Source organism: Rhinoraja longicauda, chromosome 9 (genome assembly GCF_053455715.1).
Source record: "Rhinoraja longicauda isolate Sanriku21f chromosome 9, sRhiLon1.1, whole genome shotgun sequence".
Classification (NCBI taxonomy): domain Eukaryota; kingdom Metazoa; phylum Chordata; class Chondrichthyes; order Rajiformes; family Arhynchobatidae; genus Rhinoraja; species Rhinoraja longicauda.
Genome location: NC_135961.1, coordinates 18392084 through 18419055, shown reverse-complemented (window position 1 = coordinate 18419055; position 26972 = coordinate 18392084). Strand labels below are relative to the sequence as shown.

Genomic DNA, 26972 nt, shown 5'->3' with positions numbered 1-26972 from the left:
GGGTAAACACTAGTGAGGGCTAATAATTAGTAAATCGGGATGTGGAAAGTGTTAACATGGTGACAGGAAATCACAGAAAAAGCCGAACAGGAATTTCATTGAATATTCGTGCACCCATCTTTGTAATAGAAATTTGGATCTACTGTTAACGAATTTCGACTTGTGGATAATCCTCTCATTCTCTTTGTGACTTAATTGAGTCTTTCTGAGTTCCATTCTGTAATTCAGACCTCGATTTACTGTTAATCAAGTCTCTGAGTAATCTTGTCATCTGAGAATGTAAAAAAATGTACCAAAGTCACACTTGACAGGTCAGCTTTGGCTTAATAAATCGCCCGTTATTTCAAACACAAACACCAACTCCGCGTGGCCTTTCCATTTTGCTCCTACCGTGATAAAGAATAAAATTTGCCCCCTCAGAATTTAAGTGAAAAAAGATAAATAAATAAATCCAAATGCAAGTACTTGCATTTCTTGATGCATGTACAGATGATGCAGTTTTGCACTACAATAAATTGCAATTGGGCCCGTTTAAAAGGAACACAATCCTCGTACCTTATCTGGAAAGTGAAGGTCACCTGTAATGGATTTCAGGAGCATATCAATACGCCAGGCATGTGCACATGTGAAGTTTTACATATTAATAGAACTAATGAAGAGGGTATTAAAAATAAATTGTACAATTTCAAATGATACGTATGAGCAGAGATGCAAATCTAAGTACTATAGCGGTGTTGGATGTAAAATATGGCTAGACGCCAGATGGATTCCAAAAAGGCTGTTTAATATGGACTGCTCTCCTTGCAAGCCACGAGATAGACAGACTGATCTCTAACCCCTCCGGGAAACCCCGTAGCCCAGGGCCGTTCCCCAGACCTGTCCATCCAGTGCCTAGGGGTTCGACCCAGGGAGTGGCTTAATCCCCAGGGACCACCACAGTACATTAATTTTTGAAAGCAGGACAAAGTGTTGAGGCAATTAAAATAGTTTGGAGGATCATTGGCTTTATTTAGAGTAGAATAGAGTACAATGTAAAAAAATAGCGTTAAATGTTTATAAAATACCAGTTAGGCCTCAGCTGAAAAAAGGCCAGATCTTCCACTGACCCGTGAACTGCCTGAGTTGACTAGTTGATTAGTCTGAAGAAGGGACTCGACCCATAATGTCACCTTTCCTTCTCCTTAGGGATGCTGCCTGTCCCGCGAAAGTTACTCTAGCATTTTGTGTCTATCTTTGACTAATTGATTGCCTTTTTAAACTTGCTCTTAACTGAACGTGGTCTCTGCAATAACCTTTCTGCAGGAAGCTGCTGTCTGTTGACCAGCGAAGTCCAAAATAGTAAAGTGATTTTTCTAATGAAAACTATAGGGTCCCCTTCCAACTGTGCATTGAAAGCTGGTCAAATCAAACCACTGGCTTACCTGCTGTCAGAGCTGTCAAAGTGATTGAATGTCTCTGAATTCACAAACAAGCAAAGATGTTAAAAACAATTGGGAAATAAAACAAATCATGAGAATATAATTAACATTAATTCAACTCAATAAGCAAACCTTGCCATTATACTTCGGTATGGAGTTGCTTCTTCCTATTAAAATAATCTCCTGCCTTAAATACTATGAAAATTTCAACAGAGGGGCATGTTTGCTCTGGGAGCTATATGAGCTTGGTATTAATATTGGTTTATTATTGTCAAAAGTACAGAGATAAAGTGAAACGTTTTTTTTAACGCATGCTATCTCGTCAAATCAAATTATAATACAATCAAATACAAGAGTACAATCAAACCATAATGTGATATAATGAGGCACACCACTAGTCACAGGCCTCCAGTCCGAAAAACCATCCACCATCACCCTTTCCTGCTTTCCATGGAGCCAATTTTCTATCCAGTCAGCAAGGTTCTAACCTTCCAGAGCAGCCTACCATGCCGAACCTTGTCAAATGCCTGGCTGAAATCCATATATACAACGTCTGCAGCTCTGCCCTCATTAACCTCTTTCATCCCATCTTCAAAAAACTTGTGAGACACTATCTTTCATGTACAAAATCATGTTGAATATCCCTAATCATCCCTGTCCATCTAAAGGCACGTATATCTTATCCCTCAGTATACTCTCTAGTAACGTTTCGACCACCAATGTTAGACTCGTTGGCCTGTAATTCCCAGGCTTTTCCCTGTGGGCCCTTCTTAAATAGAGGAACAATATTTGCCACTCTCCAGTCTTCTGGCACCTCACCCGCATTTAATGATGACTCGTAAATCTCAGTCAGGGCACCTGCAATTTCCTCTCTAGCTTCCCTCAGTGTCCTCGGATATATCTGATCAGACCCAGGAGATTTGTCTACCTTCATACGTGTTAGGATGCTCAGCACTTCCTCGACCGTAATACTGGCTGCCCTCAAGTCACTTCCATTGACTGCCCCAAGTTCCCTGGTCCTTATGTCTTTTTCCATGATAAAAACAGAGCAGAGATATTAATTTAGGACCTTGCCCATGTCCTGTGGCTCCACATAGAGTTGGCCTCTTGATTCCTGAGGAGCACCATTCTCTCTCTGGTTACTCTTTTTTCCTTAACGCACGTATAAAATCTCTTAAGATTATCTGCCTGTTATCTCCAGTGATTTCTTTTTTTAGCTTGTTCGTCAGTTCCCAAAATTCCTCCAGGGATACATAATCCCACCTGTCTATACCTACCCCAAGCCTCCTTTTTATTCTTGACCAGAACCTTAATTTCACTCATCATCCAAGCTTCTTTATGCCCCCCTGCTTTGCCCTTCACTCTAACAGGGACATGCAGGTCCTAGACTCTTGTCATCACACTTTTAAAAACATCCCACTTTCCAGACTTTTTGTTTCCTTCAAATAACCTGCTCCAATCAAATTGAGCAAGTTCCTGTCAAATATCTTCAAAGTTGGCCTTGCCCCAATTTAGAATGTTAACTTGTAAGCTCATCCTGTCTCTATGCATAAACTCTCTTAAACCTAATAGAACACTGATCACTGCAGGTACATTGTTCCTTGAAAGTGGCGTCACAGGTAGATATTGTGGTCAAGAAGGCTTTCAGTACATTGTTTTTCATTAGCGTATAGAAGTTGGGTTGTTTTGTTACAATTATACAAGACGTTGGTGAAGCCACATTAGGAACATTTTGTTCATTTTTGGTCACCCTGCTATAGGAAGGATGTTATTAAGCTGGAAATAGTGCAGAGAAGATTTACAAGGATATTGCCAGGACTTGAGGGCCTGAGCTATAGGGAGAGGTTGGACAGGCCAGCACTATATTCCCAGGAACGCAGGAGGATGAGGGGTGATCTTATAGAGGTGTCTTAGATCACGAGAGGTAGGGTGAATTCACAGGGTCTGGTACCCAGAATTGGGGAATCAAGAATAAGAAGGCATAGGTTTAAGGTGAGAGGGAAAAGATTTAATAGGAACCTGAGGGGCAATGTTTTCCACACAGGGGGTGGTGGGTAATATGGAATGAACTGCCAGAGTATGTAGTTGAGGCAGGTACTATAATAACATTTCAAAGACATTTAGACATGTCATGGATAGGAAGGGTTTAGAGGGATATGGGCCAAACGCAGGCAGGTGGAACTAGTGTAGAAATGGCATCTTGGTCGGCATTAACAAGTTGGGCATGCAGTGACTCTATGACTCTAGGCAGGTAGGTTTATTGTCCCCTGCAAATAGCCCCTGGAGTATAATTGTGTTGTAGAATATGGGGGGAATTATAATGGGTTGAGTGTAGATGGTCATTGCAGACTCATGAGCTGAGGGCCTGCTTTCATGCTATATAACTGTATGACAAGGGGAAATGTTCTCAGCATGTTACATTGTCTTGATCTGAAACACATTACCTTCAAGGATGTTTGATGCAGAAGATTTCAAATATTAAGAGAAGAATTGAATAAATACCGGTTGATTTTTACAATATTGGGTGGGAGCTCAGGAAATTAGTGCTAATGAAATAGTTCAATGAATGAGCTGATACAAGCACAACGCATTGAATAACAAAAATAAAATGCACCAAAGAACAAAAATGATTGTGCAGGACTTACACAATTTGAGTTTGGGGAATTTCCAAATACTAGGCCCTCTTCTCTCCTTCCCCACCACCCCATCGTCTTCCCCCAAAGTGATTGAGCTCGAATGCTCTATCACCATCACCATGGTGGATATTGAGTCCTGTATTTCACGTTGTTTGTAAATAGATGTCGTTAGAAATGTAACCGTTTTTAAGCATGAGCAGAGCCTGGGGTAATGGGAGACCAAAGGGATAAATCTTTGAAAGGATGGAAGGCAAAAATGATAAAATGTTAAAGGAATTATAATACAAGGCAAAAAGAGGTCAGAGCATTAATAAAAGCAATAAATAAATAAGGAGCACAGCCAGAGGGGAACCTAAGCAGTTACATTGAAAACTTTGCCAGTGGTTGTAACTTAGCCTTTTAATCAAGTCTTTTGCATCACTGAGAGAGAAAGTAAAGGACAGGGAAGAAAATAAATAACGAAACAAATTACAATTTTATTTGTAATAGAATAATCCATCTCTTTGCTTGGGCATTTTAAACCATAATCATACGGTTACCAAATATTTATCAATCGTTTAACTGCACACATAATGCATAATATCTGCATAAAATAACATTTCTTTTGTATTATCTAGTACTGTACTGCTCTTTCTATTCTCAAAATAATTCCCCAGTAAATCAGTCCTAGAACTAGATAAACATCATATAAAACTGCTTTTAATTCCAGGAGTCAAATTAACAATTGTTAATGTAGCTCCCAGATGGCGTTTATGATCCTTGAGCCAAATTAATTTTCTTTGAGCTAAATTTGTTTTTCTAACGTGATAAATCCTTCTGACAACCACTTTTTCTTGGATCTGAAATAAGCAGTACCGCTAGCATGTGACTGCATAACTAGAAATAGCCAGTCAGGTGTGTTATAAAGACATACATAACATTTTCAATTTCAGTAGCTGCAGACAATACTATTGTGCACATCAATTTTTTTTAAAGATATGAACTCGAGATAAACCACATTTTTGGGAAAGAAATGTAATGTTAAAGGGGAGCGAAATAGGCATAAGATAATAAGAGTTAATCATTGTAAAATAGAAAAACAACAGCAAGGTTTGAACTGGCATCACAAACTATGGAAGAAAACCTGAGCATGCCCTATAATTAATTTCAAATTATGTAGATGATAACTGTTATTCAGTCCTGTCATTTAGTAATTTATAATATACATTTTATTCCTCTCGTATCCTTTTATGGTTTTGATATTAGCATTAGAAGTTATGTGCACACATGATCAATGATTATAATTTGACCACAGATGAATAATACTTTTCTTGAAGAGGTTGTAACAACAGATGAAATAAAGCCATACAGTAATACAGAATGGAAACAGGCCCTTCAGCACAACCTATTCATGTTGACTAAGATGTTCTTCAAATTTGCCTGCATTTGGCTCATATCCCTCTATACTATACCTACAAATGGCTTTTAAATTTATTTTCCCTGCCTTAGACACATTATCTGCTAGCTAGTTCCATGTGCACACTGCCCTTTGTATAAAGTTGCCTGTCAGATTCCTATTAAAACTTTTTCCTTTCACCTTAAACATATGGCTTCTAGGTTTTGATTCCCTGAATGTGGGGAAAAAAAGGATAAGCATTCACATTATATCTGCCCCTCATGATTTAAAATGCCACCGTAAGATCACCGCTCAGTCTCCAATGCTCCAAGGAATAAAGTCGTAGCCTGCTTAACCTTTCCATTTAACTCAAGGCCTGGCAACATCCTCATGAATCTTTGCACTCTTTCCAACAAAATGATGTCTTTTCCATACAGGGCAATCAAAATTGTACACAATATACCGAGTACAGCCTTATCGATGTCTTGTACAACTGCAACATGACGTCCCAACTCCTATACTTGATATTTGACTCTGCATTAAAATTTGATAAGCAAGTCAACACTGTGGTAAAAGCCAGCTTCTTCCAACTTCGAACCTGAAGAGAGGCATCAAGGATGCCAAAGCGTCCTACAAGAGGAAGATTGAGGACCACTTTTCCAACAATGACCCACGGCGGGTATGGCAAGGCATCCAGCACATCACCAACTACAAGACCAGCAACCGCACGACTGCCGACGGCGACGCCTCGCTGGCTGAGGAACTTAACTGTTTCTTTGCTCGTTTCGAGGTGAAAGCTACAGTGGCAGACATTACACCCTCTCCAGCACCTGACAGCAACACCTTCACTGTGCAGGAGTATGATGTTAAGCGCGTGCTCAGAGCAGTGAATCCCAGGAAAGCTGCAGGCCCCGATGGTGTGACGGGCAGAGTGCTGAGGGAATGTGCAGACCAATTATCTGAGGTCTTCACAAAAATCTTCAACCTGTCCCTTTTAAAATCCACCATCCCTCCCTGCCTGAAGTCCGCCATAATCATCCCACTGCCGAAAAAGTCTGTCATCAGCGGTCTTAACGACTACCGTCCGGTAGCACTCACACCGGTCATCACAAAGTGCTTCGAGAGACTGGTCCTGCAGCACATCAAAGCCAGCCTCCCACCCACCTTCGACCCACACCAGTTTGCCTACAGAGCAAATAGGTCTACAGGGGATGCCATCGACACTGCTCTTCACACTGCACTGACCCACCTTGAACACCAGGGGAGCTATGTGAGGATGCTCTTCCTCGACTTCAGCTCTGCCTTTAACACGGTCATCCCGAGCAGACTGGTCACCAAACTTTCCGACCTTGGATTTTCCCAAACCATCTGCCAATGGATCAAGGACTTCCTGACCAACCGCCCCCAGACAGTCAAAATAGGCCCTCACCTCTCCTCCACCATTACACTGAGCACCGGCTCACCACAGGGCTGTGTGTTGAGCCCCATCCTTTACTCCCTCTACACTCACGACTGCGCCCCCACCCATCCCACCAACACCATCATCAAGTTCGCGGATGACACGACTGTGGTTGGACTCATCTCAGAAGGAGATGAGACAGCCTATAGGGATGAAATCCAAAGGCTGGCAGCATGGTGTTCAGTGAACAATCTGGTCCTGAACTCCTCCAAAACAAAGGAACTTATAATTGACTTTAGAAAAACCAGTGGAGATTACGACCCACTCTACATCAATGGGGTCTGTGTGGAAAGGGTACCAGCTTTCAGGTTCCTGGGTACGCACATCGCAGAGGATCTCACCTGGTCTACCAACACCATCACCACAGTAAAGAAGGCACAGCAGAGACTCCACTTCCTGAGGATCCTCAGGAAAACCAACCTGCAGGAGAAGCTCATGTTGTCCTTCTATCGCTGCTCCATCGAGAGTGTGCTGGCATACTGTATAACAACATGGTATGCCAGCTGCTCAGAAAAGGACAGGAAGGCCCTTCAGAGGGTCATCACGACGGCCCAGAAAATCATCGGCTGCTCACTGCCCTCCCTGGAGCACCTGTTCAGCCTACGCTGCCTCAGTAGAGCAGGCAAAATAATAAAAGATCCATCCCACCCCGGCCACCGTCTGTTTGTTCATCTGCCCTCTGGTCGACGTTTCAGGTCGATCAAATCCCGAACAAACAGACTTAAGAACAGTTTCTACCCCAGGGCCATACGAGAACTGAACACTACCTTGCACTAGGCAACACCGTTAAAAAATCGGTCATATAATTGTATTTAATTGTATTTATGTATTTATTTGTTTTTGCATTTATTGCATATATGTTTGTACGCACCGTCAGGATTGGCTATTTTTTAATTTCGTTGTACTCGTTGCAATGACAATAAATGAATATTATTATTATTATTATTATTATATTATAGCTAAAATCAAACCTTTCCTCCAATTCGACGACACAGAAAAAATCATTCACGCTTTCATTTCCTCCCTCCTAGACTACTGCAACTCCCTATACACTGGGATCAGCCAATCTTCCCTGTCCCGCCTGCAACTGGTCCAAAACGGGTACCCGTAAAAGGGACCACATCACCCCGATTCTGGCCTCTCTCCACTGGCTCCCTGTACGGTACAGAATCAACTTCAAGCTCCTCCTATTCACGTATAAAGCCCTAAATGGACATTCCCCCCCCCTACATCAAAAATCTTCTAACCCCCCTCTCTAACTCCAGGTCCCTCAGGTCGGCCGACTTGGGGCTACTCACTATCCCGCAGTCTAGGCTTAAGCTCAGGGGTGACCGCGCTTTTGCGGTTGCAGCTCCTGGACTGTGGAACAGCATCCCTCTCCCCATCAGAACTGCCCCCTCCATCGACTCCTTTAAGTCCAGGCTCAAAACCTATTTCTACTCCCTAGCGTTTGAGACTCATTGAGGAGGCGCTGTGAACTGTTTGCGTGCTACTGTATGTTTCATTTTTTTCCTTAGTACCTAATCAGATGTACAGCACTTTGGTCAACGTGGGTTGCTTTTAAATGTGCTATACAAATAAAATTGACTTGACTTGACTTGACTTGACTATACTTAATGGATAACTGGTGAACAACATTCTGCCATCAAGTTCCTGCCATCAAGTTAATTGTGTATCCAGACAGCTAGCTCCCCTTGGATATCATGTGGTCTTCCAGTCAAGCCTACCATGCAGGAACTTACCAAAGGCTTGCTCAAGTCAAAATTAACATTGTCTCATCAATCCTCTTGGTTACCTCTTCAAAAAGCCAGTCCAAAGAAGGGTCCCAACCCACAATGTCACCTAACCATGTCTTCCAGAGATGTTGCCTGACCACCCAAGTTACTCCAGCACTTTGTGTTATTTTTTTCAAAAGCTCTAACAGTTTTGTTGGAACACACAAAGCTATGCTGACTATCCTCAATCAATCCCTGCTTAACAAGATGTTGGTAGATCCTGTCCCTCAGAATCCCCTCGGTAACTTATTCACCATTGATTTCAGGATTACCAGTCTCTACTACCCTAGCTTGTCCTTGCCACACTTCTTAAATAATGGTACAACATTACCCACTCCTTGTCGTCTCATTTATGTGCACAGAATTTCCTGTTTGTCTCCTGACTCTTGAGACTATAATTAATATTGCTGTGTCTCATCCCACCCTTCCCCATTTAGCTTTAGAACCAGTCCTGGTGCCATAGACCGAGCTGATCCTGCTGCCCTTTGAAGGGTCATCTATCCACAAAAGTATCCAAGAGGTATATCTGTTACAGGGAGCATTGGCCACAGGGGAAACTTGTACTGCCTATTTACTCATTATACCTTCACATGCCTGCACAAAGAAATAGGCCAATGTCAGGATGTGGCAGAAAGGCAGTGAAAGGTACATGCCCTAATTTTGATTACCCCTCCCCTCCTATTTCTCCCAAGCAGAGATAGCTAAAGCCAGCCAGAGTAAACATTGAACTGCAGATTTTGGCTTTCATACTAAACAAGTAAAAGAACCATCCTGTGGGAATCGGGCAGTACAAGACAGCAAAATTTGTGACAAAGGTTGTCACACAGATGTTTGCATTTAGAATGGATTTGATGAACAACCTTTTTTCAATAAAATTTAATGAACCTTTTAAACTGGGAACAAATGGCCTCAGTCAATTCAAAACAATCTCATCTTGGGTATCTGATGTGGCACATTTAACTTGAATTGATTTCATGGACTCATAAAAACCAAAAACAGAAAAAGGACCTTGCCCATGCCAACTGAGGTGGTTTTCTATGCTAATCCCATTTGCCTGCATTAGGCTTGCACCTCCCTACTCCTTTCCCGTCCAATAACCTGTCCAGATACCTTTTAAATGTGATAGTATCTGCCACCACTACCTCCTGTGGCCGCTTGTCCACAAATCCTTTGTTGAAATTACAACAAATTTCACTGATGCTGATCACTGATCACAGTGGCACATTCATTGATGATGATGTCTGAAGAAGGGTCTCGATTAAAAACGTCTCCTATTCCTTTAATCCAGAGATGCTGTCTGACCTGCTGAGTTACTCCATCCTTTTGTGTCTTTCACTGATGCTCTCATTCGGGTTTGATTTTAATTCTGGAACATAATCTTGAAAATCCCAGGCAATCTTGTAATCATTGTTTGGTTATCCACTTCTTAAATTATATTTCTGCGGGTCCTACTTCTGAATACGATATCAGAAATAGTTTTATTTAGATTTCAAACATCTGCAATATTTTTTTCATACAAAGCCTTATCACTTATTTTCACTCACAAGTAATTAATTCTGCAAACGTTAAAGACATGTTCCTTTGCATTAACAGAAAGTTGATATATGCATTGACAATTCATTTGTGTGCTGTAATGCAAAGGTTGGATGTCATCTGACAGTGAAACTATCTGCATAAAACTCAGCAATTCTTGGGCGATACTCATACAAATTAAGTTTGAGATTGCCATCTGAATTCACATTTATTGAGAATAATATGAAGTAAATTAATCAGAGTTCCATTACTTATAAAAATGCATGAATCCTGGATTCCAACTCAGATGTGCACTTTCCTTCTATTTCAGTTTTTTGTACCATTTCAAAAAATATTACAATGATACAAATCACTCCTATTAAGGTACACGTTGAACGTCATCTCACTGGAATCCAATTAATTAAGAACCTCTCTGATTGTAAATTCAATTTAAACATGACCTAGTCCTAGTGCATCAGTCACTGAAAGGAAGCATGCAGGTACAGCAGGCAGTGAAGAAAGCTAATGGAATGTTGGCCTTCATAACAAGAGGAGTTGAGTATAGGAGCAAAGAGGTCCTTCTGCAGTTGTAGTCCCTAGTGAGACCGCACCTGGAGTACTGTTTTGGTCTCCAAATTTGAGGAAGGATATTCTTGCTATTGAGGGTGTGCAGCGTAGGTTTACTAGGTTAATTCCCGGAATGGCGGGACTATCATATGTTGAAAGACTGAAGCGACTAGGCTTGTATACACTGGAATTTAGAAGGATGAGAGGGGATCTTATCAAAACATATAAGATTATTAAGGGGTTGGACACGTTAGAGGCAGGAAATATGTTCCCAATGTTGGGGGAGTCCAAAACCAGGGGCCACAGTTTAAGAATAAGGGGTAGGCTATTTAGAACGGAGATGAGGAAAAAAAAATTCAGTCAGAGAGTTGTAAATCTGTGGAATTCTCTGCCTCAGAAGGCAGTGGAGGCCAGTTCTCTGAATGCATTCAAGAGAGAGCTAGATAGAGCTCTTAAGGATAGCGGAGTCAGGGGGTATGGGGAGAAGGCAGGAACGGGGTACTGATTGAGAATGATCAGCCATGATCACATTGAATGGTGGTGCTGGCTCGAAGGGCCGAATGGCCTACTCCTGCTCCTATTGTCTATTGTCTATGATTGTAGGATTTTTTTTAATGTTTAGTCAGCTCATCTTGACATTAATTTTGAACGTGAACAATAGTTTAAAAAAGTAGATCAAATGTCTGTGTATCTTTCTCTTACATTGATAGAATTGAAATACCACGATGGTCAGGTACTCAAGGATACCATCCATCATTAATGACATGACCCCCATTCACTAAGCTCTGCATGTGCACTATAAAACCTTTTTATTATACTGAATAGAAAAGGATGATCTTGTAAAACATCCCCAAGATCCCTCTGACACAAAATGATTGCATTTATAACAGAAACTTAAGCCCCTATTTTAACCAGGAACAGGATGGAGGGAAGAGAGGAATGATGGCCAGTGAGTGAGTTCGGAACATCAAAAGACAGGAGAATGCCAGCCATCTTTAGTAGAGTTACCAGTCACAGGAGACTGGCTAAATGTGAGTGTCATTTATACAACATAAAAACATAACATAAATCCAGAGTTTTATGATAGAACATTTGGCTTCCATGTTAACTTCATAACTCATTCAATATTTCTTTGTCATTATAACATCCAAGTTCTTTTATGATCAGAAGATTATAATTTGCAACCAGGTTATTTACAAAGATTACGTTTGGAGATAGATAGAATTAATTTGGGCTATTTGGGACATGAATCATTTATTGATTTATTGAGAAGAGATGAGAATATAAATTGGAGCAATGCAGATCTCAAGATCCTCGAACCTGCTCTGAAATTCAAATAGAGGGATTTTCCAATAAAAGGCAGATTTGAATTAGCTCCAGAAAATTGATGTTCACTAAAATGAAAAGCAACAAAGTAGTATTTCTGGCTTTGTTAGTTCACATTGGATACAAAATTTGTATTCTATCGACATGCAGCTGTTTTTAAACATTAAAGACAAATTTGAAAAAGCTTATTAGAGTTCGAACAGAACTGCTTATTTTATTTATGTGAGACAATGAAGCATGATAATTACAACACAGAGGCAGCCAGCGTGTCGATCAATACTGGGCTACCAAGGCAATCTCTAATCTTTGCCCTTTTTTCCAATTACATTGGGCTGAATTGTGCCAACAATCACCAATCACGATTGTCAGCATTCAGCCATTTAAAACATGAAGTTTTTGTGGAGTATAGAGGAAACATCTTTCTATTCTATTCTGATACCTGGTTCCTACCTCTGTAGATTTCAATGCAGATTACAGGGGATTTCTCAATGGTATTACAAAATGCTGGAGTAACTCAGCGAGTCAGGCAACATCTCTGGAGAGAAGAAATGGGTGACGTTTTGGGTCGAGACCCTTCTTCAGACTGATGTCAGGGGGGGGTGGGACAAAGAAAGGATGTAGTTGGAGACATGAAGACAGTGGGAGTACTGAGAAGGGGAGGGGAAGAGTGGGACAGAGGAGCTATCTAAAGTTAGAGAAGTCAATGTTCATACCACTGGGGTGTAAGCTGCCCAAGCGAAATATGAGGTGCTGTTCCTCCAATTTGCAGTGGGCCTCACTATGACACTGAAGGAGGCCCATGACAGAAAGGTCAGACTGGGAGTGGAAGGGGGAATTGAAGTGCTGAGCCACCGGGAGATCAGGTTGGTTAAGGCAGACTGAGCGAAGGTGTTGAGCGAAACAATAGCAGAGCCTGCGTTTGGTCTCGCTGATGTAGAGAAGTTGACATCTCATTTCTCAATTGCCATTTCTCAATGGTTCACTTCAGTGTTAATAGTTTTTAAATGTCCTTAAGTCAAAGATAATTAAATGCTTAAAATCAATTATCAAAAGCAAAATAATGCAGATTGGAAATTAAAATATTAAATGCTGGAAATAATTAACAGATCAGATAGCATCTCTGGAGAGTGAAAAACTGTGCTAATTTTTCACCAGAACAACTTGGAAATTAAACATTTCAACTCACAGAAATAATGGACAAATGGCAAAGATGGCTTTGTGCTCGGAGTCAGAGAGTTGTAGCAGATGGTTATTTTTCAAATTGTCATCCTGTGAACTAGTGGTGTGCCACAGTGATCGTTGCTGAATCCACCGTTGTTTGTCATTAATATTAACAATTTGGAATGACAATGTTGATAATATAATATGGAAGAAAGTTATACAAGATCACAACAGGATCTAGATGAACTGGTGAAGTGAGCCAAGAAATGGCAGATGGAATTTAACTTAAAACAATTTGCATTTTATTCAGTTAAACCAGGGTGGAGCTTGCAGAGTAAATGGTAAGGCCCTGGATAGTGTTGTAGAGGTAGAAACATAAGGGTAGAAGGCAAGTAGTTCCCTGAAAGTGGCAGCAGTAAACAGGGTGTTGAAAATGACATTTGGCATGCTGGCCTTCATTGGTTAAGACATGGTGGATATCAAAAGACATTGACAAATACGTACTTATTCACGAGTGTTTTTGAAAAACTGTATGGACTTGTTTTCATGATTGCTATGCTTTGTTATTAAATGAGTCTGTAATTTTGAAGGAGCCAGGCACTGGTTGCAATATTTTACATTGCAAAACATGCACTGAGGTGAAGGGATATGGCTTGTTAGTTCATCTTGGGGAAGGAAAATGCCATACTTGATATATTCTTCGTTCCACTTTCTTTTTTTGAGTTTTGAGGAGAGGGTACTTTGGTCCTGGTATTTTCTCTTGAGATTAAGTTTTTCTTGCCCTTATCATTAACAGAGTCATCATCTGTAACATACGTAATTGCATTTTTAAGTTCGTTATCCTCAGTTTCCTTGTCACCCTTCACAAGTGACTTCTCCTGAACATACCTGCTCTTGAGTCCTGTTTGTTTCACTTTCTTTCAGAAATGAACTACTTTCTCCTGCACACTCTTCCTCTAGAGCTGATTTCTTTAGGTACTTCAACAAAGACATAGTGTCTTAATCTACAAATCAAACTCACAAAATACTGAAGTCGCTAGAATAGAAAATGCAGAATATCACTACAAGAAAATGGCACAATCTAACTTTAGATTGCCTAAAAACGGGGCTTAAATCTCCTTAATACAAGTGAATTCATGTTGCTTGATGCAAATAAGTGCTGGTAGATTGAAGTACAATAAATATATAAATAGAATTCTAGTTCTAGCAGAAAAGTGGCTAAATTGGCAACACAAAGTAAAGTTACAATTCAACAGTTGCCTACGGCAATCTTCTAGTGTTGCCATTTATACATTTATGATCCCACTAGCTCGGCTGGTCTTCCTTAAAAGGTTATATTACAGTAAATTTGGGAAATATCCTGCTATTTTGAATTAGAAAACCATAGGTAGAGAGAAAGAACGTATCAAATTTCCAGCTCCACTGCCATTAAAACCAATAAGAGCTTACTAACCACTTTAATGGCAATACCTTTTTTAAGCATAGAAAAATATATATATAAATATCTGAATAAATTAAGTCATTCACCCCTCTAGTTTCATTCACCCCAAAAATAAGGTAGACGGACTTCCATTATCCAAAAATGCGTATGTTTGCAACACTGTACTCCCATTGTGGCTCTTTACTTGCATTGGTAAGATGGAGAAGATGCTGGCTTCTTCACCGGCCCCGATATGTCCACACATTTGAGATGAAAGGGCAGCATCGCTCGAGCTTGCCTTTTCCTGCTTCTCCTTCTGTTCTGTATATACTGGTTTCCTTTCTTTGTCCTGTTCAATACGAGATATTTCAAGATGATCTCCTTTGCATACAATAAAAGTTGAATGACTCTTGCAGTTTCTGCTCATGTGACACAATTTTAAACATCCAAAACAGTATTTTCTCCTTTAAGAAATCCATCCTTTCTTTGTACTCTAACCTTTTGATCTGCCAACACTTCTCCAACTGGTGACCCCTCCTATTGCAGAACAGACAAGGGTCCTGCTGCTTTGCGATAGGTACGTCAACTTTCTTTCCTTTTTTTGTCAGATTTTCTTGTGCCTGTGCTTCGACTGGTTCTGTATTCATAGCAAAACTGATTCTGGCCATTTTCGGCCTTTCTCTTGGCTTAGTGAAGGTAGAGCAACAGTTGCTGCTGCTTTAGCCTCCTCAATATTCCCATACAGTGGATCTGATAGTATCTTCACTTGTACCTCTATGAAGTTTACCAGGTCGGGAAATCCAGGTGGATGTTCTTTGCTTCCCTGAATCTCATATGCCCGATCTCTCCACCTTTCCCTGAGCTTATAAGGCAGTTTTAGAAGGATGGTCTTCATATTAGACGGGACATTTATTTCATCCATATATTTGAGCTGTTCCATTGCATTGTAACAACCTTTAAGGAATAGACGAGAACTCTTGTGATGCTTTCATGTCATCTGGCTTGAAAGCTGGCCAAGCCAATGCCTTGGTTATATAAACAGTGGCAATCTTCTGCTCATTGCCAAAATGCTCTTGAAGCAGCTTCCTTGCCTCCTGATAACCCTGGTCTGAAGGTAAGTGTTAACAGCTGCGGACTAACTTTCACGCTTGTCCTTTTGTAAATTGTTCCAGGAAATGATAACGTTCACTGTTATATGTAGGAAAATAACTGTAGATGTTGGTTCAAATTGAAGGTAGACACAAAATGCTGGAGTAACTCAGCGGGTCAGGCAGCATCTCAGAAGAGAAGGAATGGGTGATGTTTCGGGTCGAGACCCTTCTTCAGACTGATGTCAGGGGAGGGGGCGGGACAAAGATAGGATGTAGTAGGAGACAGGAAGACAGTGGGAGATGTCTCCTACTACATCCTATCTTTGTCCCACCCCCTCCCCTGACACTCGAGCAGTTTGTGTTTACGGTCACTGTCATCATCAGTCTTTCTTTCTATCAAATGCCTTGATAAAAAGTTGGTACCGCAAAGGATCACCATCATACACAGGAATGTCTCTTGATGGTAGAGGAAGAAAGATTTTGTTTCGCCAGAAGAACGGCGATTTCATTTTGCCTATGCCATATGTCATCACTTCGGCCTCTATCATCACGTTCAGGGGGTTTAATGCTCACTTCTTTGTTCCTGAGGCCTTGCTCTGGCCTCTTGAGGAGGGTGTTGAGTTAGATGTGCCGTATCACTAGCTTTAGCATATGGTCTCTGTTGTTTGTTTCGGTCTAACAGCCTGTTGCTCCCGACCATACCAGCATCTAGCTGCAGATGGTTCCAGTTTAGCTGACAATTGGCTTTGAGCTGCTCCCCTGCCCAGATAAGAACTCCGCCTATCAGATACTATCGAGCTGCTTCTTGATTTCAGAGCACCAAGTACTCTGAGTTTTGGCTTGGCTGTTGTCATTTCAGACTCTAGTTTCAATCGTTCTTTCTTTCTTCTCAATTGATCATTCCTCTTCTTGTATTTGCTCTCCATTGCTAATTGGTTTTCATTCTACTTCTTCTTTCCTCTGTTCTTCTTCCACCTCTAATTCTCTTCTGTTCTTCCATTTCTAATTGCTGTGCCTCAATCTCATGCATCTGTTCCGAACACAGCTTGCCCTGCAAGAACAGCCAGTTCGACCTCAGCCTCCTTACGGAGCACGTCGAAGATGCGCGAGATTTAATGCTCAATTTAGAGTTTGAGATATTTGAAGCCCTATCTTCTGGTCTGATGGAGTCTACATTTACACCACCCTGACATAAGGCGCTCTCAACATTGGGGGATGGGGGGGATGGCCACATGACCAACATGGTATAACCACGCATTAACTTCCTGATCAAATTCATCGAGCGCGTCCCGGACCTGATGCAGCCATTTGTCTGAATCGTACCTTATGTACCTTTTCATCTGATTCCATTAGTTCTTTAGTGCTTTCCATTAACCTGTTAGCTTGTTTCCATTTACTTTTCTTCTTTTTTTCATGTTTTTCATAGGCTAAATTCAGACCTATCGATGTAAGTTTAGTGACCCTTTTTTCCACTTTAAGCCTTGTACTAATGTCGCCACCTTAAGCCTGAACATCAGATTTAATTACAGACATGTTGTATTTCTTGAAGAGGTGCAGCTGTGTTCTTACCTTCAATGGCATGCCAAACAAGACTAATAACTAGCCACTCTTCAAGGTCATCTCATTGTGGCTCTCATTCCAAACTTCTGAGTACCAGTTATGGAAAACAGCCTTCCAAAAAAGCTTACTGCAATTAACAGGCTTTCTTATAAACCAATTTAACGCAGATATCGATTTCTTATCTTCAAAGTTTCAGCTACAAACAATCCTTTAGTTTCAATCGCTAAACAACTTCAGTCTCTTTACGAGCTAATTAACTTTAAATCACTCTAGAGACAGATTTATGTTTCTGGTCAACGAGGATACCTCTTTCTATTCTATGGTTGAGAAGCTTTTAGCAATAAATCCCTCCAGGTAAGTTAAGCTCTCACACTTCGTATCTCACAAAGGCAAGTTCTGGCTGAACGTTTCTGAAGAGTAAATTCAAGCTGATCGCTCCAGCTAAGGTAGATTTTTACGATATTACGGCCATCTTCTCGTCTTTCTTATCAAACCCCAAAACTGCTGTTGACGGAGGAATAGTGGAACAATATATTCTTGATGCAAATAACCAACAACAAAGAGATATCCTTGACGTGGTTGTTCGTTAGTCGTTTATTTGAAGTTGCAATAAAATATATTGGCATATCTCTTGTTATTAACGGTAAAAATTTAATATCCTTCCGTGGTTCCTTGCAAGTTATACGAAATTACCAGACCTTATCTCCAGTAAGTACTTGTATTTTCTTTAGCCACCAAAATCTTATTATTTTAGTAGGCTCTTATAGTTAAAAATCCTTCTTACCGACCTTCTATCGGTAGGTTCTCGTGAACTGAAGCATTACATCAGAGCTGGCATCTCCTCTGGCTCATCTGGCTCTGCCCAGTCCGTACGAAAGCATAATATTAACCTCTTAGTACCCAAATAATACAACAGGATACAAAGTAATATAATAATATACTAAAATAACTAATAAATGCAAAAATGGCTCCGACAATGCCAATACCTTTAGCTACCATTGCAAATGAGGCCAAATAAAATTTCACCACCAGGACTACATCGTTCACTTCTTAAAAGCCTTCAAAAAGGCTCTTAAAACAAACTTCAGATAATGTAGTCTTGTAGTGGGTCTCAGGCCAGACGCCAGGTAAGAAGTAACAATAACTTTAATGCAGTAACTGAACATAAACTCACTCAGTCATCCCCACGAGTCAAAACAATAACCCCTTCCAGCAAACCCCGTAGCACCAGAACGCTCTGTCCCCAGGGGAATGACCCAGGGAGTGACCTAATCCCCCCTGTCCACTCAGTGCCGAGGGGAATGACCAAGGGAGTGGCCTAGCCCCCGGGCACCGCCACAGTCTCATGTATTTTCTCAAGTCTAGCATTCATTTGTTCATGGCATCTACTTTAACTATGCCAATTACATAAATGCATGTCATATTAATGACAAAATACCACAGTATATTTTGTGCTTTTGGACCCAGTAATATAGAAGGTACAAAAGTTAAGTTGAAAGCTTTGTCCTGAAAGTGATTCAGTGTCACATCAACTGGGCGCAGAAGAAACATTCGGAAAAAGTCATTGATTTCAGGTTTTCTTTTTCTGAACGCTCATTATACTTTGAAAATCAGGTGGGTTCTATTAAAAGCATTGAGTTACTTTTGCTAAACTATTTAGTCGATATGAGTGGTATTTGATGCTCAGAAAGTAAATAAAAAACCTATTCTTCTGGTAATTTGAATATAAACTTTTCCAATCTATCTAGATGGTTGAAATAATGTCGCTAGGGTAAACTTTCAGAGCTAGCAAGATCCCTGAAATTGCAATATAATTAGAGAATCTAACTGCCTAACTTTCCTCCATTTTCAAGTTACAAAAGCTGAGACAGGAAACCCAAAAGTTGTGGACACTGCCCAGTCCATCACCAGCTCTGACCTTCCCACCATTGAAGGGATTTATCGGAGTCACTGCATTATCAGAGACCCACACCATCCTGGCCACACACTCAGTTCACCACTACCATCGGGAAGAAAGCACAGAAGCCTGCAAACTGTAACGTCCAGGTTCAGGAATAGCTTCTTCGCTACAGCCATCAGGACACTACAACATCATATAAGCTCTGAATTACAATAGACTATTATTATCATTATTGTTATTGCACTACTATTGTTTGTTTTATGAGTATATATATATATATACACCTGTATTAATATATATAAAACAAACAGGTATATATATATTTTTGTATGTGTGTACTTGTGAGTACGTGTATATAATCCACGCTGAACTTATTTTTCTCTCTTGTTTATCATATTGTTTACAGTGTACAATGTTTACATATTCTGTTGTGCTGCAGCAAGAATTGCATTGTTGTATCTGGGACATGTGACAATAAAATACTCTAGACTCTCATTACCAAATTAATCATTCTAAATGTTCTTAAAACTGGACTGAGATGCTAGTTAAAAGTAATTCCTCAGAAGGAATAGCATAATTGTTAATGAGGAAACCAATTCACACCATTTGACAGCCAGACCCTATATACAATTATCAGGCTGAGCTTTCATCATAACTGGAAATAAATATACCAGTGTAACAAGTGTGAGCATGTGCACACAGGCAGGTGATGCTGGTGGGCTGAAAAAAGGTGGTTTTGCTTGGAAAACAGAGGGTAGATTTGGGAATAGTTGTATAATTTGGTGCATTAAATAATCCAACAGCCACATTCTCACTAGCATTTCTCTTTAAAAAAAAAAGGGATTGTGAATTGAATCTTGCTACTGAGTCTAAATGCCAAATTTTAAGACAAGACTGTGGTCCCTGGGTGTTCCATGAATCAGTATAAGTAGCCATGCAGAGGTCAGAAAGGAAAGGAAGTAATGTGATGAATTGAAATGCCAAGCAAACAAGAATGATTCGCTTTTGTACTCTGAATCAAGGCAGTTAGCAAACAATCTACCAATTGGTTTCCTTGCTTGCTAAAATAATGAAGTTATTTATTGTAAAACATCAAATAAAATTCATATTTCCAACTCAGTTACATTCAGGCTCAACCTGTGAGGATAGAATGAGAAACAACCAAGATCTGAAGTAGCTGCTTTTTCACTGTCAATAATTGAGTGCTTTCAGAAACAATTACATCGAAAATCTCTGCTCGCACTAATTCAATGATGCTGTTAGTTGAAATGCTTTTTATAGAACATTTTGGCACAAATATAAGCGAACTGAAAGCATTCTGGAGATTTATCTACTGACTGCTATACAATAACCTGATTAGGTTTATCAACACAATAGGATAGTAACTATTGACTTCTCAAAATACAATGCTTTTAAGAATACCTGTAGAGGGCTATTGGAAAACTGTCAAAAAGCATTCGTATCAGGGTCACTGAAGTGTCTACTGGAAGCTGAGAGACATCCTGCAGTTAATTTAGAAAATATTTTTTTAAATGTGGAAACATAATTAAAATTGATGGCATGCAATTGTATTGTTTGAAAAATTGAGTGAAAACTAAACCAAACATTTCTTTAACTTTTTGTAGGATAAGCTGAATAACATTCTCCAAAACCTGAGAGATGAGCTACAAGCAGATCCAATCTTCAGCTCTTCAGAACAAGGATTCAATCCTCTTTGAAGATGTTTGGAGAAAAATGTGATTATAGAGCAAAGAATGAGAACTTGGGCTTAACTAAAATTGAACGCAGTGCAATTCAAGCAACTATTTCTGCCAATAAAAAATATTAACATTTGGACAAACACTCAAATACATTAAACTAAACACTCAATTCAAAGAAGCAAACCACTTAATTTAATGGCCCATTCTAATGCCCCAGCCATTCGTCTCCTTTCAAATACATGGAGTTGCCGTTTCTCATCTGCTTCATTTTAGGAAGAAACGACAATGTAGGTCCTGGGGAATTTCAATAACTTTGTACTCTGTCACTGAACTCTTGACATCAGAATATAGTTTTGCAGACATAAATAGGAACCCTGAACCTTATTGTCGATGCTTAGAAGGAATTACCAGCATCTTAATGCAGTAAGTGTTGCATTTCCCCACAAAGTACAGGCTATTTTCTCTGTATCAGCATATTTTTACCAAACTCTTACAAGCATACAATTGACAAACTACAGTTGGTCAAATCTCAAGCCAAACCCCATTTTCTCTGTATCAGCATATTTTTTCTGTGTCCGTGGTTGCAGTTAGTAGTCACTTTGCATTCTGCTGTTCAATATCTGAAGATAGAACAGTGCAACTTATGCATGTTAAAACAGAATCTCCTCAGAATACAAAACAGATATGTTGTAGAAAATTCATAGAATGTCTTCAATTTATTTGTCCATCCCAAAGGTCAGAAGACAAGTAATACTTTAGTACCCGCTGAGTTACTCCAGCATTTTGTGTAATACTTTAATGGGAAGAATACAATTTTTTAACCTGCCATTTTGTTTTTATACATAAATACCAGATGTATCTCACCTTAATCCAAAAAAACCCAAACAGTTGCTACAAGCATTGAATCATGCCAATTGCTTGGCAAGGTGTGAAAGTATCGCACAAGATATTGCAGTCAGCAACCCACCTACATTACTGACTTTGATTTAAGAAAAATACAGGCTTGCTTTCAATATTTTTTGCTGTAGGAACTTACAGGGAAAGCTGCTAGAATCCTTGATGCATTAACCCAGGGATGTAAGAATATTCTCACATCAGTGCTCAAAGTGAGCATTGCTCAAGGAAACAAAAAATCTTAACAGCAGGTTATTTTCCAGACCCAGATTTAGCACAAGTTGCTAGAATCTAAATGTCTCCATTTTTCACATTTGTGAAAGGATTTATTTGCTTCTGTATTTAAAACAATGCAAAAAACTAAAACATTTTAACCATTTTAAACAATGGTGAAACCGTCTAAATTGGTCAATATTTATCTTGAGTCCCTCTGTGCACAAGTCTGGTCTCCATCTCAACCACTCCAAGCTTGCGGTCTGTCCGTCGAATTCTAGATCTGTCTGTTCCTGGACACTTGGAAAACTATGACTAATTGAAAGAAAATGTTATTTTTCTGAAAATGTGTCTGTCCTGCACAATCATATCCATTTAATACAGTGGATATGCAATGCCTATACTTCATCTCACATGTGATGATTTTTGAGTGGAACACCCTAAGTGTAGGAAGGAACTGCAGATGCTGGTTTAAACCGAAGATAGACTCAAAATGCTGGAGTAAATCGGTGGGACAGGCTGCATCACTGGAGAGAAGCAATGGGTGACGTTTTGGGTCTCGACCCGAAACTTCACCCATTCCTTCTCTCCAGAGATGCTGCCTGTCCCGCTGAGTTACTCCAGCATTGTGTGTCTATCCTCAGTGAGGTAGGGAACCACTGAAATTTATTGCTTCTTCCCTGAACTCCCCTGTCACAGCAATGTCACGATTTCTACATATGATCCTGTGCAGCAAAATTCAAAAACTGCTGAAGGTGAATACTGGGTTTTGCTATCATTATCCCACAAAATCTTGACCATTATTTAATTGATCCATATCTTCAACAGAAAACCACTGTATTTCAAAATGTGATAATAATATCCTTAAAACTAAGAACATTCTAATATATATCTGACATTTAAAATATGTTAGGAGTGGATCAGATTTGGAACTTATGTATCTCATACAATGAGTTGTGTAGGAAATTAACTGCAGATGCTGGTACAAATTGAAGGTATCACAAAATGCTGGAGTAACTCAGCAGGTCAGGCAGCATCTTGGAGAAGGAATGGGTGATGTTTTGGGTCGAGACCCTTCTTCAGACTGATGAAGGGGGGGTCTCGACCCAAAAAGTCACCCATTTCTTCTATCTCATACGGTGATAGATCCTCCTAAAAAAGAACTTTGGACTGAAAACTGATTCATCAAACAAGAAAAAGTTTATCAGATTCTTTCCTAGAAACAAGTTAACCCTAAAAGAATTTCAGGCTAAATGTAATTTCTGCAATCACTGAGAGCTAACCCATGACATAATTTATGGTATTCTTGTTCATATTCTTGTATTGTTGGTTTCATTAATTTTGGTACAAATTATACCCAAATTTAGTTGACAATTTTAAGCTGGACGAGCTGCTGCCTCACAGCACCAGACACGGGTTTAACCCGGACTTTGGATGCTGTTTATATGGAATTTGCATTCTCCCTGCGATCTCGTGGGTTTCCTCACATATCCCAAAGGTTTGTAGATTTATTTGCCTCTGATTTGTCCCGAGTGTGTAGGGAGTGACCGAGAAAGTGAAATAACATAGAACTAGTGTGAATGGATCGATGGTCAGCATGGAGTCAGTGGGCAAACGGCTGATTTCCATGCTGAATTTCTAAGCTAAAATAATTGTCGTATTTCCCACTCAAATTATCAGGAATTTGCAGTATAAACTCTGAACTGTGCTAAATTTGCTTTTAGGCGCCCACATGACTTCTTTCCCACCTCTTGGTTCGTTGCCTGTGCAGTATTATGACTTTATATGAATGGGATCTTCCATTAAATGTATTGGAAGATATAAATTATATTGCATGATGGTAACAACTAAATACATTTATTTGTAGGTGTTAACCCATCACAGAAAAAGATTGAAATTTAATGAAATAAATTGATTTAAATACAATTGCAAATAGATTTGTTTTAATTCAATTCTGTACAAATTGTATACAAATATTAGAATACGAGAAAAATGTGCAGCTATTATTTTACTTCAGAGTATTATGGCAACAAAAGCACAAATAACTTGGTTACAAGTAAATCCAGTATTAGAAAAAGTGTCAAATTAACACTTTATACTGAAAGATGATTAACATAGAAAATAGACGTGTAGGAAAAAAAACTGCAGATGGTGGTTTAAATCGAAGGTAGACACAAAATGCTTGGAGTAGCTCAGAGGGTCATGCAGCATTTCAGGAGAGAAGGAATGGGTGACATTTCGGGACCCGATACATCACCCATTCCTTCTCTCCTGAGATGCTACCTGACCCGCTGAGTTACTCCAAGCATTTTGTGTCCAACATAGAAAATAGATGCAGGAGTAGGCCATTCGGCCATTTGAGCTAGCACCGCCAATCAATTTAATCATGGCTGATCATCCAAAATCTGTACCCCGTTCCGGCTTTTTCCCCCATGTCCCTTGATTCCTTTAGCCCTAAGAGCTAAATCTAACTCTTTCTTGAAAACATCCAGTTCTCTCTTGAAAACATCTTGAAAGCATTGGTCTCCACTGCTTTCTGTGGCAGAGAATTCTAGATTCACAACTCCCTGGGTGATTATTAATGTGAATGAATACGACGCAAATTTACAACACAAATATCGATGAGGAAAACCACCATCCTACAAGAATCACAAAACATTTATCAAATTCTATATTATCTTTTTGCAACTGCTTTATATGCCAAAAGCTCCTGCTCTCCCCTGCCATCAGTAGAAGGGAAACAAAAAAAATTACAACAAAAAAACATGAATATAGTTACTAAACAGTTTACAAAAGTAGGTTTAGAAGTTCCACGGTGCCTGGAAATGCAACAGACTACAGATGAATGGTAAACCAACGTTCTTCAAGTGTTACAGTGGGAAGTCCGAAGTTCCACATTACAAAGTCACTACAGATTGGGCATTTTGCCCAGCACGAGTTGAAATGCCTTTCCTTTGTATTCTCCAGCACTGGGGAATGTACCACGGATAAGAGGTTATGGGGATAAGGCAGGGGAATGGGGTTAGGAGGCGCCATGATTGAATGGCGGAGTAGACTTGATGGGCCGAATGGCCTAATTCTGCTCCTATCGCTTATGATCTCATAACACATAGTCATGGGTTGAGTGCAGGTGGGCGTACAGCCTGCAAGTTGGTGAGTTAAGGGTTTGGTGGCATTCAGTCCAGGGAATTGGATCTCTGGGTAATTATATTGACATGAACCTCATCAAAATAATGGAATTGATGCCCAGGGATGCAGTGCACACCATTCATCATCACAACGCACATTTGTGTTCCTTTATATGCCATCAGACGCAGGGTGGATCCAGAAAGGATATCGAACACTTAATGGAATGCAGAATAGATCCATGATTTCATTTTATTTTTAAAAATTTAAATGGAATCATGTGGTGCACAAAAATATTACACTGTGCAATCCAATTTCTAGGTCATAATGTACAGAAGTTTTTTCCCCTCCATTGCTTATGAGAATCTTCTTATCCTGATAGGCTTTGTCGCGACTCCAATCTCATCATGCGTTGGAATGTTTCTCCATAATAAAGTTGCAATATAAATGCCAGTTGTTGCTGTTCTTCCAAGTCCCTCCAGAAAATGTACAGTCCTGCTGCTGGGTATTGACAACACTTGCAAGTACTGTTCAAGTATGATACCCATCATTGTAGTTTGCAGTTTTCATTCCCATCTTTCACTGCAGTTTGCTCCGTAGGTTGTATATTTTTTTCTAAAGATTTCTTCACATTCAGTGAGGATCTGGCTTGTGATTGTTCCCCATCATGATTTTCAACACCCTTCTTCTTTACACTGTTTGTTACAGATATTGGCAGTATCGGTGCCATGGGGCATGGAACTAACTTTGGAGATGAACGTGTGGAATCCTTTGAATGTTGAGGAACACAAAAATAATTAATGTTGATAGATCGGTTTAAGTTCCAGAATCTAAACAGGCATTTCTAAACACACTAGCTGTTGGGAGGGGCTTCAAACAAATAGATAAAACAAAAGGGCAAAGACACCATACAGGTTAAGGGACAGACCAATGGCAGGAAAACAAACAGATCCCATATTTGTCATTGGAATTAAGGGTTGTAATCGTCTGCAAGAAATTTAACGACTTACAAATGTAGTTTTAGGAAATTTTTTAACAAATGATTATTCATCAATCTCAACTAGTTGTGTAGGAAACATGTTAATTAATCCATGAATGAAGATCAACAAAAATGAGAAATATAATAATCAATGAATTGTTTTGATTTCCAAGCTAAATTAAAGAGCAATGAAGAAACAATGAACTGCATATGCTGGTTTACAAACAACAATCAGTGTTGGAGCAACTCAGCAACATCTCTGAAGAACATTGATGGGTAACATTTAGGGTTGGGACCCTTCCTCAGACTGATTGTTGGGGGGGGGGGAACAAGAGGAAGGACAAAATCTGGCAAATAATATGTGGATACAGGTGAGTGTTCTTTTGATAGGCAGATGGTGAACAGAGGCTATAGATGGTGTTAGACATAAGGATTAAGGAGTTGCGAATTGCTGAAGCTAGAGGAGGGAATGCAGGTGGAATGGGAGGGGGAATATAGGTGCAAGTCCGGGTGGGGTACACAGGAAAGCCACATCTTTAAATTGAAGAAAATGAAAGGCATTAAAAGAGAAATTGTTGATGGCGAGGACGTTCCGCCAGGCGGAGAAAAGTGTTCGTAGAGGGAAATCGATTGGGTCATTGGGAAGAACCAGAGGGACTCGAGACCTTCTTGCTGGTGGATGGAGGTGTCCATGGTAAAGATGAGGAAATGGGGGCATATTAAAAGTTATTGAAGACTTGTAGGCAATGTGAGGTGCTTTGAATGTAGGTCGGAAGGAACTGGACAAAGAGGCTAAGATGGAATCAAAGTGTGTGGAGATGAGTTCTGTGGGGCAGGAACAGGCAGAAACAGGGGGTCTG

At 39.9% G+C, this 26972-nt stretch overlaps 2 protein-coding genes across 2 annotated transcripts in view; one reads left to right on the top strand and one right to left on the bottom strand.

Annotated features, from left to right (window-relative positions):
• The window catches only part of LOC144596517 (spermatogenesis-associated protein 7 homolog), an 87943-nt gene extending 64057 nt beyond the window's left edge, over positions 1–23886 (top strand). Inside the window, exon 11 of the mRNA XM_078404905.1 lies at positions 20826–23886. Coding sequence (XP_078261031.1) covers positions 20826–20918 — 93 coding nt within the window. The 3' untranslated portion in view covers positions 20919–23886. The remainder of the gene's footprint in view (positions 1–20825) is intronic.
• Positions 23887–25618: 1732 nt separating this feature from the next.
• cenpf (centromere protein F) overlaps positions 25619–26972 on the bottom strand; it is a 58381-nt gene continuing 57027 nt past the window's right edge. Inside the window, exon 19 of the mRNA XM_078405801.1 lies at positions 25619–25902. Within this exon, the coding sequence (XP_078261927.1) occupies positions 25681–25902 (222 nt within the window). The 3' untranslated portion in view covers positions 25619–25680. The remainder of the gene's footprint in view (positions 25903–26972) is intronic.